Source organism: Atractosteus spatula, chromosome 7 (genome assembly GCF_055471065.1).
Source record: "Atractosteus spatula isolate fAtrSpa1 chromosome 7, fAtrSpa1.hap1, whole genome shotgun sequence".
Classification (NCBI taxonomy): domain Eukaryota; kingdom Metazoa; phylum Chordata; class Actinopteri; order Semionotiformes; family Lepisosteidae; genus Atractosteus; species Atractosteus spatula.
Window position 1 is genome coordinate 61,174,972 of NC_142712.1, and position 14,964 is coordinate 61,189,935.

At 38.1% G+C, this 14,964-nt stretch overlaps 1 protein-coding gene across 1 annotated transcript in view; it reads right to left on the bottom strand.

Moving 5' to 3' along the window:
- Positions 1-1,124: 1,124 nt before the first annotated feature.
- Positions 1,125-14,964, bottom strand: part of klf13 (Kruppel like factor 13) — a 35,449-nt gene continuing 21,609 nt past the window's right edge. Inside the window, exon 2 of the mRNA XM_088920396.1 lies at positions 1,125-10,910. Within this exon, the coding sequence (XP_088776522.1) occupies positions 10,618-10,910 (293 nt within the window). The 3' untranslated portion in view covers positions 1,125-10,617. The remainder of the gene's footprint in view (positions 10,911-14,964) is intronic.

Here is a 14,964-nt window from a genome sequence, read left to right on the forward strand (position 1 = left end):
GTAAATGGTCGCCTGAACTTCAACATTCTTCCCTGTGTGCGATTACAGCATTTGAAGCTGAGAGTCAAAATGAAAAAAACACACAACTGGCTATTCCATATGGGGAGGGTGTCACAGAAAAACCGGATGTTCAAAAATCTTCAGAAAAAAAGATACATTTTTGTTAATTAAGCTTTTGTTAATTAATTAATTTATGAGCGAGGCAGAACCATAGTCCTGCTTCATAATGCTAAAAGCACATTTATAAGTTGGATGTGCCTGCTCATGTGGGGTAACTTATTATAAACCTTTAAAGTAGATTGCAGATCAGCATTCTAAGGAGTTAAGCTACAAGACAATTACCTTATCTTTTTCATAATACAATCAGTTGTACTGCATATTGGCTTGCATTCTGGAGATTATTTCTTTTTACGGCTATTTCAAGAAAACAACACAATTGTCCAATAACATGTTATGATCACACTAGGTGGGTTTTGTTTGTGAGATCAACAAAACTAAAAATGTTAAAGAACAGGAATCCCCAAAAAATAAAAGCCAGGAAAATACTCATTGATAAGGTATAAATCTTTGGATACTTGAATTGAGTTCATTTAAAGATTTTTACCAGTCCTGAGCAAAATCGTCACAAAAAAATCAAAATTTTTCTGCTCGTTCTACTGGCCTGGCAAGGTTCTCGCTAAATACAGCAATCAGTGTGTTGCTGTGGTTGAGAAACATGATTGCGCATAGTTCCAGGCATGTTTGCGTACTCTCACACAAGATCCATTGGGTGGTTTCTTCAGTGGTAGTGGAAAACCTCTGGCCCTAATTTAAAATGGTAATCAGTACTTTGTCACAGAAATTATATTTAAGATCAGGGTCTCCAAGGACTTAAGAATTAGACTAATTTTCCTTAGTTGATTGCCTGAGAACACCAAACCTATGTTACACATGGCCGAGGTAATGATGTAACCCAAAACATCTAACCACATGAAGTACTGTATAAATGGCAATGTAGCTAGTAGCCGAAGGGATATGTTGTTTTGGTGTCAATGCTAAAAATAAATGTTATGAAAGGACTTTATCTGAAAGGAGGGTTGTTTTTCGCACCACTGAAGCAAAGCAAGAAAATAAGTCCGAAAGAGTTGGTTATTTATGAATTTATTTCCAAATGTAAACTTCACTAACTCATGCATACAAGTTAAGACAACATACAATATTTTAAAATTCTGTTAATTTTCTTTTGCATAGGACATAGTCACAATATATTGTCTAACAGGTAAAAAATATGTAATAAAAAGGTACAGCAGAGCAACAATAGACCAGCACATTAATATCTGTATATAATTTATGGAACTGTACAACTGTAATACTTCAATGTAGTGATTTGGTTGATTGAGAAATATGATACACGGCAGCTTTAATGAGTTCATGGGGGAAAAGAAAACTGGCCCAAAGTAAAATAATAGTTCAGTTACAAAGCAAGTAACACTCCTGTCTAGAAAGGAAACGAGCACCATCACGTCGTATAACAGGCATGGGATGGTGTCAAAAAAAGAAAAGACAGACAAGTCCTCAAGGAAGGCAGGCCTTGTTCAGATCGAAAGGACAAATTATATCTCTGCGCCATTGCTTCTTTCTCTTTCCAACATCAAATGTGAAGTGAAGACTGAGAGTACAATTTGCAAAAAGCAGTGAAGGGCATAGATTAATGATGAAAACATTTCACTAACTAACCCTACGAGACATTCAGGGGATGTGGCAGTCAGCTCGTTTCTGCAGACTTCACCTCCCAAGTATGTCAAGTCTTAGTCTGACCTGGGTTTAGGCACGAAAAAAAAGTACTGAGTGTTTATTTCGTGTAAATTGCAGTCCCCTGTCCTCACTGGATTTGTAAACTGGCTCCAGTAAGTACACATGCATCACGTGCAAGTAACTGCTGGAGACACTTAAAAACAAAAATCAGACATGTACCTAGGCGGCTCAGTTAATTATAATTTACAAATACTTATGTAAGTCGATTACTGGAGCACACTTATATGTGGGGGGGCTGTCATAATTCTTTAAGGAATTATTATTATTATTTTGGGGAATTTATTTTGATTACTGATGCTGAATAAGCACATTTTCTTTCTTATTCTGTATACAGAAACATCAACCATAAAAAAGTAATTGAAAAGACAAGGAATTATCTATGTTCTTTCCATTAGTACACATAATTCTGTATACACTGCTATTCTTACTGCGTTTGAGCAATCTGAACTGTAGAAGCATGGTTCTGTTTGTGTTCTGCAATGGGTAACTGAAAACATATGTGATAATTACCACTTATCACCAGAAAATACCAATAAAATACAGAAAATACAATGCTGTAAAAAGTTGTAACGAGATGATTTCCCCTAATAAAAAGTTATTACAGTGCAGGAAGGTTAATGCATGAATCAATGTGACAAACATACAAAAATGTGTGGTGAGATATGAACAAAAGCATGGCAAATCACAGTTCAATCACTGAAAGGGTAGCACAAAAAGGGAAAAAGACACTATACAATTGCTGTGCAAATTTTCATGGCAATATTCAAGGGACAATGAAAAACATTTCACATGAACACTCATCCTCTCCTGAAGCTTTTCACTGGTTCCTGAATTCATTCCAAATAATATAAGAAAATTTGCTCTTTTTAATTGTAATAAACCTAAGACTGAGCGCATTGTGCCACGACAGTCATCGTGGCATCACTTCAGTCATTTACACCACTGAAAATAAAAAAGCTTCACTTTTCCAATGTGCAGTCTACTATTCTATCATACCTGTCCCTGCACATCAAGATACTGTAGCAAAATTCCTCACATAAAACATGAACCAACCAAAAAATTATCTCAACTTATATTTTAGAAAATCAGCAAGCAGATTTCCGAATTAAACAACCATAACATCCGTCCCTTTCAAGTCAGCCCTGGGTTTTGTTTTTATTTTGTTTAATATGAAGGACCAGCCTAGTACATATAGAAAGATTTAAAACAAAAACGGAATATCACATGTAAGGAAGAACTATTTTTAAAAAACCTAGCAGAAGAAAAGCAAAAGTTGAATTTGTGATGCAAAAGTACCCAATCTAATAATCACAAAGTATTACAACACATGACAAGTAAATGGATCACAGTCAAAGTACAGTACAAGTTGAAAAAAATAAATAAACTCAAAGATCTGGTACATTGGTTTGATGCAAAGCAGCAATATAGACAACAATGAAATCCTTTGGAATGGGTAGGCATTCACTTGAACAGAACATTTTCTTTCCAGAACTATGCTACAACTCAACTGCAATATACTATTCCTGAACAGTTAAGCAGAGACATTTTCAATCCGAAGAAAATTAGAATTAACAAACTCAAAGCATCCGAATCTAAAGGGAACCCAAATAATATACAGAAAAACAAGTAGAATTAACGTGAAATTAAAGAAATCAAACTATAAAAGGTCAATACAGCATATATAAAGGTACTTGAGAATTTTTCACAAACCTTGTTTCATTCTGACCCATACATACACAGAAACATTTAATTTATATATAAACCTATACAATTTAGTTTTCTGCCAATGTCTTCAGACAGATCTATGGACTTTTGCAATGGTTTTACATGATCTTTTTACCAATAGAAAGGACCACACATACTGTATAGCTTTGGCACTTGATAAAATCACAATTAAATCAAATGATGCACTGTGATCCACTGCAGTTACTCCGGTATTCACCTTTTTACATTTCTTTCATTCTAACTAAACCGCGTATCATTTATTTCAACGGCACCATATTTGGATACACGTGATGGGTGTGCTTTCATTTTACATATGGGCATAAAAAATCTGTTTTTAAATGTTACTGGTTTCCAGCGAAAGACCTGTTTAAATCTCAAAACCCTACAGCTCAAAGCTTTGTAAAGTTGCATTTCAAACCTTTTAAACAATTTTTATGACGTATAAACTTTAATATCTAAGTCTAATGTTGACAAATGCAGTGTACCGTCCTGCAGCTTGTGTAGCAAGGATTCAATTGCCAAATACTGTAGGCAGTTATGAGTGACTAACCAGCCTAGCTCTGACATGACATGGGTATAAATATGACATTTTTATGTGCTATCAAAAGTAGATATCTTGCACTTACATTGTGTGTCGTCTTAGGGTATTGTACAAGCCAGGTGACTGCCTTGCAACTAAAAAAAAGTCATTCCTGGGTCACTGTCAAAAACAATGATATTTATATCTAGTGGGTTACACAAAAAAACAATAGGAATGAGGAAGAAGGAAGAGTACTACATCACAATGCTGTGGTCTCAAGATGGTTGAGCAACATTCAGAATGAAGTAGAATACATCATAGCAAGGCTGTCGGATATACATTTACAAAAAGGAGAGATGCCTGTATTTAAAAGCCAAGAGAATTCCCTTTTTTGCCCCTTCCCACTTGTATACCTCAGCACTCCCTGAAAAAAAAGTCGTAAAGCTATAGAGGAACACTCAGCTTCAATTTTAGTTGCTGGAGAGGATATAGTTCACATATGATTCATGGCAGCAACCAGTTTAGATTTTGAGTTCTCCGTACTGAACGAACTCTTTGCCTAATGCAACATAAGTTAAAAGGATGCTACTTTGTCCATTGCCAAAATGGCACCAGCAATTGAAGTGGCTATAAAAGGAAAATTAATATAATGCTGTAGACATATAAAAAAACACATTATTACATGACCTGAACACAACAATCTAAAAATTAATAAAATAAATGAATATACAATACTTAAATGAACACATTAAAAAAAATGAAAATACCCATAACTTTCTAGTCAAAGTTAATAATCTTGACCAGACAATGCATATGATAGAACTGGGCAAGCCTTAAGCAGTTGTTTATGCCATTACTCACGTTTAATCACTCAAGATTTGGTACAGTGAAAAAGAAGCCCAGGCCTTACTTATACACTTAAAAAAGAATTTATTTCAACAATGATTAAATAAAGAGGATCCCCAAAAATATAACTGGGAATTAATTATTAATCACTTAACAGTTGCTATTTATTACACTACAGAAATTCTCTGCAATACACATTTACATCACCGAAGACAGTCTACCAGTTATAGTATAAACCTTTAGCATTGGGAGTATTTGTAAGTGCTATTGCTTAATACAAAATAAAATAATGAGCTAAAATGCTGCAAATGCTGCATGGAAAGCTTTAAAGTATTTTCATGATAGTAGCATTATCAGAAAAAAAATGGCAGTGGATGGGCCAGATGTAATGCTTTACAAACAACATGAGGAGCCTTGTGTTTTGCAGAAGAGCCCAACTGTAATTTCTGTCAGAGCTGGAATATCGAGCTGTGTTCACAGTACAATTAACACATATCCGTGACACTTCAAAGGCATACAAAGCGAACCTCAGCTCAAATCTTTCACAGTGATACATTTAAGAATCCCCATTGTTTCAGTCTTGCTTTTGATTTCATATATCGTTGGGAATGTGTTTTTAAAAAAAGACAGGCTTTACTGCATGTGGTGCTAAATGAATATAGGCCACCACTCCTGGTGTCACATATGCCCCTGCCCATATTCTCAGCATTTTCCTAGAAAAAGTTTTAAAAAATAAGGAAAAAGAACATGTATCGTCTTAATTTTTTCCATTTTTATTGTGATAGATTAATTCTATATTTGGGCTCCAGATTAAATTGCACACCTGCGAATCACAAATTACAAATGCTTCAGGACTTCATGGTGGGTTTTAATTAGGTAAGGAGGATTTGTAATTTGCACTTGTTAGGTGTTTAGAAATTCTGATTTAATCACGGCCCATGTCTCTACACAAAAAGACAAGTCTGCTCTAGTACTGCAGTTTTATAACAGACTTTCTTACATCCTGAGATGACCCGGGGATTGAAATCATCACCTTAAGAGTTTTGGGGTGACCTTCCCATGCTGTCCTGCAGTCATGGGACAAGTGTTCAAGAGATCGGAGGGACACGTTTATTAGAAGCGCTCCAATATAGGAAATTACAGGAAGGCTGCTTTGCACTAGATCCTAAAAAAAAGCGAATCCTAAAAATATATTTCAATGTCCAAGTAAATCCTGTTTATGTATGCCCTGAGGTAAGTGTGTTCTGGTTGCTGATTAAAAAATGTGTTATCCTGACTAGGTAAGGCAATGGGACACAAAAGTACTGCAAAGTAAAACACTAAGAGGGCTTTCCTCTTATTTTTACATTTAATGTATGTCTTATTTAAACGTACTCTACACTTACTGTAATTTAAGCTATGAAATATGTAATAGAATGTTTAAATGGATTTTCTGCAAAATAACGCAAAGCAAAATTCTACTTTCCAACACCACAGCTGAAGCGATAAGAAGCCAATAAAAGTGCGGATATAGCCACACAGGGCGAATATATACTGGCAAGTCTTTGTGGGATTTAGTTAACCATTCAAGCTGAATGACCTTAAAGAAGAGAAACGACCAACTGAGTTTTTCTTTTCTCATTTTGAATCCTGGAGGTAAAGCAGCAGAAATCCAAGTTTCATATTGCAGTCTGTAAATAATTTAAGAGTATAAGTTAATAGTGGAAAGGCTTTATATGTGGTTTATTGTATTAATGCCGCTTAAACGGTATAATATATTTTTGTAAGGGCTGTTTTCTTTATTAATAAGAAAAGCTGACTATGTGCCTTGCGGAGGCTCAGAAGGGAGGCCCAATGGACAGGCAGAAAGACAAGGCAGGCCATTCACAGCCGTCCAGCTGCTTCCTTCCTCCTAGAATCAGTCTTCCAAGTTTACAGTGGGGCTTCTTTTCCCCACTTGGGCACTCTTCTCCATGCAGGAGCAAAGGAGAATGGCTAAGGGACCAGAACAGTCTTTCCAAAGCAAACTACAATCTCACACGTGTCGCTGCTCTATTGCCTTGGATACCCCAAGGAGGACTTAAAGCATACTAAGTATGTGTGTGCACATGCTGACAGTCTTTCAAACCCTGTTCCCATACGAGAAAACAATGCTTTTGTCGAGACAACGCACTGCGGCTGAATGCACTGCTTTGAACACTTGTCATGCACAAGTGTAGACCAGGTGTAGACCACCAGGCCATGCAAATATCTTAAGACCTGTGTCCAAACTGTGAAGCAGTGCTGCTCCTGTGTGCCTTCCTGCACAGGACATTCTACCTCTGCCGTAGACAAGGGGACACACGGATCTGCGCCAACAGCACACCCTGCAGTCTTCCTCAGTAAAATCCCAACCTGTATAGCAAAGATCCTCTGCAGATACTCATGCAGGGGTAGAATATTCCCGATCCACCCCTCCCTCCCCCAGATTGATATGTCTCAACTTACAAGTCCATTTATTTCGAACAAACAGTTGGTATTCTCGCCTTCCCTAAATCCTGTTGGAAAAAAAAGGAGGAAAAAAAAGTTGAAAAGCAGCTGTTTAGTAGTTTTGAAACTGTAACAAGCTGACACATTTTACTGAAAAGCAGCAACTTTTACAAGTAAACAATGAGGTGGGAGTGAACCTTTCTGCTTTCTGCTTATAAAAAGCCCCTCACTGTAGTCCCCTAATGCTGTTGTGATTGATTCTGTCTGTCTGAGAGCACTGTGATTATGGCACTTACTTCATAAATAATTAGAATCAATGGTATTACAAGGAGATCTCACCTAACCTTACTGCTGTAATGAAGTATGCAGTGTGACAGATTTCAGTAAAGGCAGGGGAAAAACTCAGATGTCCTGTAAGCAATTGAATAACGATATTTCAAATTTAATTGTTTTAGCAGGACACCACAATTCCAACCTTCTGGTCTTTTTTCCGATTAATTATGCTTCAAAATGCCCCTTTTCCTAAAAGTGGCAAGACCATTTGAAATGTCAGAACTGTGGAATTACAGAAACAGAAAGATAATGTCAGATTCTAATATATTAGGTTTACAGAGCTAATGAATGTTTTATTTTTTATTTTAAGATGGATTATTTGAGGAGGGTTTTGGTAGGGTGTCTTTCACCAAATATTCCTTTACAGCTTGGAATATACCTTCCTCTGCTCTGAGTCAGGGAACGTGACAAGGAAAGTCAGATCCACTTTTTTCCCAGAGTTCGCCCTTTGTTTTCTGATCCCTAGGACATATCAAGCACACAGGACTCTTATGCACTTAGGGAGGTTTTTTAAGGAGGTTTCGTTTTGCACCAATTTCTGCAAGAGGAAAATCAGTAGACTTTTTTAGCGAAGCACTTCCTGTGTATCAAAACATGTACGTGTTTTTTCCTTCATTCTGCTGCTTCAAGTAATTAGTAAGGGGGTGAGTTTTAGACCTCCAAACCTTTTTGCCTGCTGCTCCTGTGGAGCGGAGTAGCTTGCATGTCTGTGCACAGCCTGTTATCTTGTTTTTGCCACATCGACTCTCAATTCCCGGCTTGTGCAGATAGCTGTGGCACTCGGGCCACAACCCATATGGTAGTTCTAGAGACCCACCTACACACCTGTGCTATGGTGCTGTATTCTATATGTGCGTTTCTGTGTTTATTACATCTTGGTGATTCAAATGGACTGAAATAGCAGGCGTGACCTTTAACAATGGAAAACTACTAGGAGTGTTATCTTTGTTTTACCCTTAAGAAACTTAAAAGGGCGCTACTTAGAAAGTCACTAATATTTACATTTGGCTTATTGTTTTAAACTTCTTTAGATACACAAGAGAACCATCCATAATTAAATGTATATTTCCTGGCTTGTACAAGAATCCTCAGACACAATTTGATTTAATTTTTGCAGTTTACAAATAAATCTCACACTAGGTTTGTAATATTCTAAATTAAAACCTCTGTTTCCATCTACAGAAATGATTGCCCTAATTCTGTCTTTTTTCTCAACAAAAATTAGACCCTTTTTCTCTCAGACAGGTTGTGCAGGAAAGGCAAGGAAACTTTCACTAAAGTGGCGTTTTTCAGCCCCTCCTATATACTAAAAATAATCTCTTGTGGGATCCAGATATTTCCTAGTGCGAGGTCTACACCATGCAGAGGAGACTTGCAGTTTGTTTTGGAGAGTGGTCAAAACAGAAGGATCTGTGTTATGACTGGTTTAATTGAACACCTGCGAGACTTAAAGATACTATTCGGTCTCCCAGCGCACTGGGCAGAGAAGTAAATGGTAGTCCTGGATTATTCTTGTATAGATTAGAACTTTAAAATCTTTCTTTTGGAGGTATGTCGAGTTAGACTGGGCTTTGGAATCCTTTCAAATGAATAGTCACTTCATTACCTAAGAAAAGTATGTTTTATGATAATATAATTTCTTACTAATCACACTTCTTCACTTTAAACTATGTTCGTTTTTGGCCTCATCTAGGCTTTTTAAATTAGAATGAATGAAATGATGAACCTACTTGGCTAAGACAAGATCTGACCTGTGTTCTGAAGAAAAGAGCGATCTATTAGCATACCATAAAACACCAGCACAGATGCTTAAATACTACATAATTCGCACTATGAAACATCTGCAGATTAAAGTCTTGTTCTTAAACTATGAAACAGCTGCTTCAAAACTTTTTCTCTGACTCCGAGTCCTTTTTTTCCCAACATACAAACCACTTCTACACCATTAATTCATGTTAGAGAGGGAGGTTAAGAGAAATAGGAAGCTACAACACATGCACTGCTGTGATCGCCCAAACTCAAACAGCAAAAAGACCCATTTCCCTTTAAAAAAACAGACTGTACAGTATGTAGCTCTGTTTCAAGGTGCTGTGGTTTGGTTGCCAACAGCTTGCTGCGTGAATGGAGATCAGAAAGATTTTTTTTCTTGATAAAATGAAAACAGGAGAAATATTTTCTGTGTGTCATTTCCAGTCTCAAAAGAAACAGCAAGTGGTCTTTCATTTCAAAGTCCTCCACTATTGTCTTAATTATAGGTTCTGGTAGAGACAGAAAAAAAAAAACCCTTGGGCTTACTTTACTGTAATTCCAGTGCTAGTTTCCCCCAGTGTGAAAACTAACATAAAAAAATTACACAAAAAAGAGTGCAAATATTGTTGAGTGTAAGGCTGTTTTTCTTTAACGTGTGTATCTTCATTGCGTTCATTCTTTCAAGCTAATGAGGCCTTCCCTGAGCAGGGCGTAAAATTCAACTGCGTTGAATTTCAGAGTAAAGTGATGCTTGTATTGTGCAGTCAGTTAAGTAGTTAAGAAAACAAAAATCGGTCTTGAATCCTGAGGTGTAGATGTGATCTTTTTTTCCCCGTTTTTAAATAAAGGTGAAGAATAATCAATATACTTTTGACATTTTTTTTTCCTGAAACAAGTTGCTAAAAAGAAAGGAAATAAAATAAAAACACTATAGATAATAACCTGGCAATGGCCAGAAGCTTCAAAAATACAGACATATCGTATATAGAATCACTGGCTGGGAAGGTTTCTTGAGCAAAGGTGTCCGAGAAATTGCACTACAATAGGCAGCTATGTACAGTACAGCACAGTACAGTACAGTAAGCAGATTATTAGCATAGGGGCACTAACAAGTGTGCAACACAGGTATAAGGAAAATAATTCCACAAGACTTGGGGGCATCTGGCGGAGGCAGAAAGTGCGGGCGTCCAGTGCAAGCGGGTTTAAGGCGAGCTGGCGGGGCTGAGGGTGGGACTGGAAGCGTCCGAGCGGCTGTAGTCGCTGAGGGAGCCCGTGCGGGCGCCGGCCCCGTAGGGCCTCTTGAGCATGCCGGGCTGGAAGTCGGAGTGGCGGCGGGCGTGCTTCATCAGGTGGTCGCTGCGCATGAAGCGCTTCTCGCAGAGAGGGCAGCCAAACTTCTTCTCGCCCGTGTGGGTGCGGTAGTGGCGGGCGAGCTCGTCCGAGCGGGCGAACTTCTTGCTGCAGTCGGGCCAGGTGCAGGGAAACGGCCGTTCTCCTGCAAGGCAGAGGGAGGAGGAAGCGTGAGCGGCCATCTTTATTGCAAGTGCACCTCGTGCTCACAGGCTGAGCTCCAGGGTCCCCCAAGACCAGCTGGAGGGAAAATGCCAGCTCTGCTGGGACAAGGGGATTCACTCCACATGTGACACCTGGCACATTAGACACTGTCTTTTAAAGCCCTGGTTTGTCCATATTACATCTATCCTTAACATTAAAGATTGAATTAAAAATACCTAGAATGTGCTTGATTTTTGAAGCCTTTATTTTCTGTATGAAGAACTTTAAATTATTTTGCTACCTCAGGTGAAACTGGGTGGAGTAAGTTCGAAATGTTCTGACAACCTTATATATTAATGTACCTTTTAGCTTCCAGTATGTACCAGCTGCACAGCTGTAATTAATACAAATTTAAATAAGAGAGACACAAAAAGGAATTCAAATAATATGGGGATTTATCCTGACCTTTTCTAGCCATGGAAGACAATGTGTTTGTGGGCTGTCAGCATAAAGAGCCAGGGGAAAATTGAAAATAAGGTGAAAAGAGCACATCAAATAAGCCATACAAACATGAGGGAGATGACCCTCTCATTCGACAGTATTTTAGAAAAAAAAAAAGCTGTCTAATATCATGACATCCAATACCAGAAACTGTGTTGCGCTAGTGAAATTCTCACTTAGAAACCATGCTTTTTAATGCATTACTAATAAGGTTTCAAAATATTTAACACAATCTGTTTTTGTCACAGTGTTGAAATGTGGCAGGCTTAAAAAGTTTTCCAAACGCTCAGAGATCATTCAAGCAGGGATGCATCACAAATAAAATTTCAGAGACCCAGGCACCCAGCCAATTAAATTGGCAACTATTTTTTGGGGTAAATTTGTTATGGAATGTGGCCTCTTTAGTTATATCCTACAGTACTATATTTTGTATACTGTAGATGAGTCTTGCAAAATTCAAATGTGCTGTCAATCCTAGATCATTTTACTGTCACCCTATTAATAAAGTAAAGGATTTGCTGTAATTAATGACCAGCTCTAGATGCTCATTAAATGCTTTCCAACATGATGTGCCCTGTATAACTAATCACTTCTTGTTCATTTTCTACGTTTTAAACTCAAATGGTCAAAATTAATATAAATGATTTACAGTGTTTAATGATATGAAGAAAACTAGTCTATTGCTTATATTAACATACTGTATATAATGCAAGTTCTTTTTAATGTGTCTTTATTGTGATGAAACACTGTTTCACTAATATAAATCAGTATCAGTTCCCACTGTTTGGTAGCATGAACGTGTAATCTTTGCTCTGTGTTTCTACAGTTTCAGAGAACTCCATTCTGCCCATTAACATTTGCTCTTAGTGCTTGAATGCTGTTGCCCTACTGGTTTATTTTTGTGATAGCTGCATACACTACACCTGAATAAGATTGATTGATTGGCGAATTAAACAGAGGGTTAAACATTTTGAGATATGAAACAGAGAACTAGAACTAACTTGAAATTCAAATAAAAAGGTTTTGTAAGTTACCACTTTAAAGCAATAGTAACAGAAATATTCAGAAAGCCATCTGAATATGTTAGGTGGATATTGATGCAAATACAACCTGATTTTGCTTTTGTTAAAATGACAGATTTACAACAAAAGTCACTAATTTCTTCAAAAAAAACTTTGAAGATTGTGCTAGAAAAATAAAAAGTTTAATTTGTCATTTTTAGGTCACTGCAAGTATAAAGTGACCTTTTGCAGAGCACGCAAGACTAACAAATGCACATTATTTTTGCTGCTACAAACTTCGGCACAACCACAGATTAAATAGCAGAACCATGAATTGTGTCACATCAGCTTTAGGGCACTACTATTGATGTAAAGGCTTTGGGTAAAACAGCTACAGGGCTCTTCAATCAATGAAAGGGGTTGCAGGGAATCCCAGCACAGTGCCGTGGCTATACAGTACACTCAGATAGCAACTGCTACAGTCATGGCTGTACACATGGTTTAAATCATGTCAGAGGATTTTCAAACAATTTAGGAACCAAAAAGGCTCATCTTAATTGGCTAAATTCAAAATCCTTCTACGTACTTACAAGGCTCTCAGAGGTCAGGCACCTGTCTATCTAATGGAACTGATTAATGTATGCAATCCAAGCCGCCCGCTTAGCTCACAGAATGCAGGTCTTCTTCATATTCCACGCATTAATAAAAAAAACAGTTGGGGGTATAGCCTTTACATACATGGCCCCTAGCTTGCAGAACAGTCTCCCACCCCATGTCTGGGATGCAGGGTCAGTCTCAGTATTCAAATCCAGACTGAAGACCTATTACTTCAGCCTAGCCTACTCACACCTTACATCATAGCCTGCTGCAACCATGGCTGCTGGTGCTGCTGGACATGCCATTGTGTGTCTCTGTGTTGGCCCACCAGGTGGATACATCTGCTCTGACCAAACTATCCTACTCTCCTCCCCACCTGTCCGGATGGCGCCCGGGCTGGGTACCATCTGAGTTGGATGCTGCATCACTGTCATGGATCCAAGAGGGACGTCGTGGATATAGCTTTCGTTTAGGAGGAATTTGCTGGTCTACAGGGATCTGCATGGAGTACTGACATACAGAAGACATGGTGGATGGATTAATACCTTTATTCATTTTTTACTTTTTTTTAATTGTATAATGTTGGGGTTGAGCAGCCAGTTGACTTTGGACCCCTAGAGGTTTCTTTTCTCCTTACTAATGAGTTTGTGGTTCCTCTCCTCCATTGTCTTCTGGTCTTTTCTGTTCTGTATTCACAACATGTATGGTCTCTTGCATTGTTAAGCGCCTTGGGGCAACCTTGGTGTGAAAGGCGCTTTATAAAAATAATTGAATAAATTCCACGTTATTTCCAACACATAACATATTTCCAAAAGAGTATCCTGCTTCATACCCCAACTTTACATCCTCCCCCTCATCAGTTGCAAAAGTATTTTACAACAAACTTGACCAGAAACCAGATGTTACTCTATATTTTGGTGTGTGGCTTTCTTGGTTCAATATTTATATTGTTTGTGGTATAAAGCTGAACACTACAGTGTATAAAGTACCTAGATGTTAGATAGCTCTTTTAATTATAAAAAAACCTACTTCAGTATTTGTTACAGTACTTTATGAAGTATAATACTTGGTACATAAAGTACAGAAGTACAGAATCATTCTTTCATAACTGCAGTTAAAGCAGGGCTTTCCAGTCCTGGTCTTGGTGACCTAAATATTTGCTGGATTTCATTTCATTGCACTCCCAGTTGTTTAATTAATCTACTAATTGAACCATTCATTTAACAAACGACATTTATTTGTTATTGTTTTCTGGTCTTAAAATCAAGGTTTTCAAGTTATTTATGATTTCTTAGGGGAAAGGTCAAATATCTGACAGATCCAAAAATTTGGCTTTTTGATCTAGACGTGGGTATCTACTGAGCAAATAATCAAAAATGTTCTTCTGAATGCACACAGCCACCTGGAAAGCAACCCAAATGCAGCTGTTTAGAAGAATCCCATAACCACGCGTGCAACAGTAATGGACAGAGCACATGGCACGATACTTTTTTCAGAAGATCGCCTGAGAAGACAGCTGGAGCAGCGTTTCCTCCTCTGTGAAATGTACTGAAATATTTTGGAGACGCTGCCAACTCGACACGATGGGGGGACTAAGACAAAACACAATAACCGACTCCTTTATTTTGGTCCCCACCCCCACCCCTCCATACCAGTGCTAGACGACAAAGCCGTAATAATGAGCAGGCATAGGAAGTCTAGACTCCCACAGTCTACACCCTCAGCTACACCACTTCACCTCCTAACGAGCAGTGTGGCTCAGGGGGCTCGCACTGACCTCACCCTGGATAACACGCACAAAAACCATCCGCATGCTCTCTTTCACCAGATTCTCACCGCACCAACAAAAACACAGTTAAAACAGCCCGAGCTCATTCCTCCAACTTAACGCGAAAGGACAGTAGGACTCCCTTGAAGAGGATGCACACATAAACTGCGTTGTGAATGGCCAGTAAT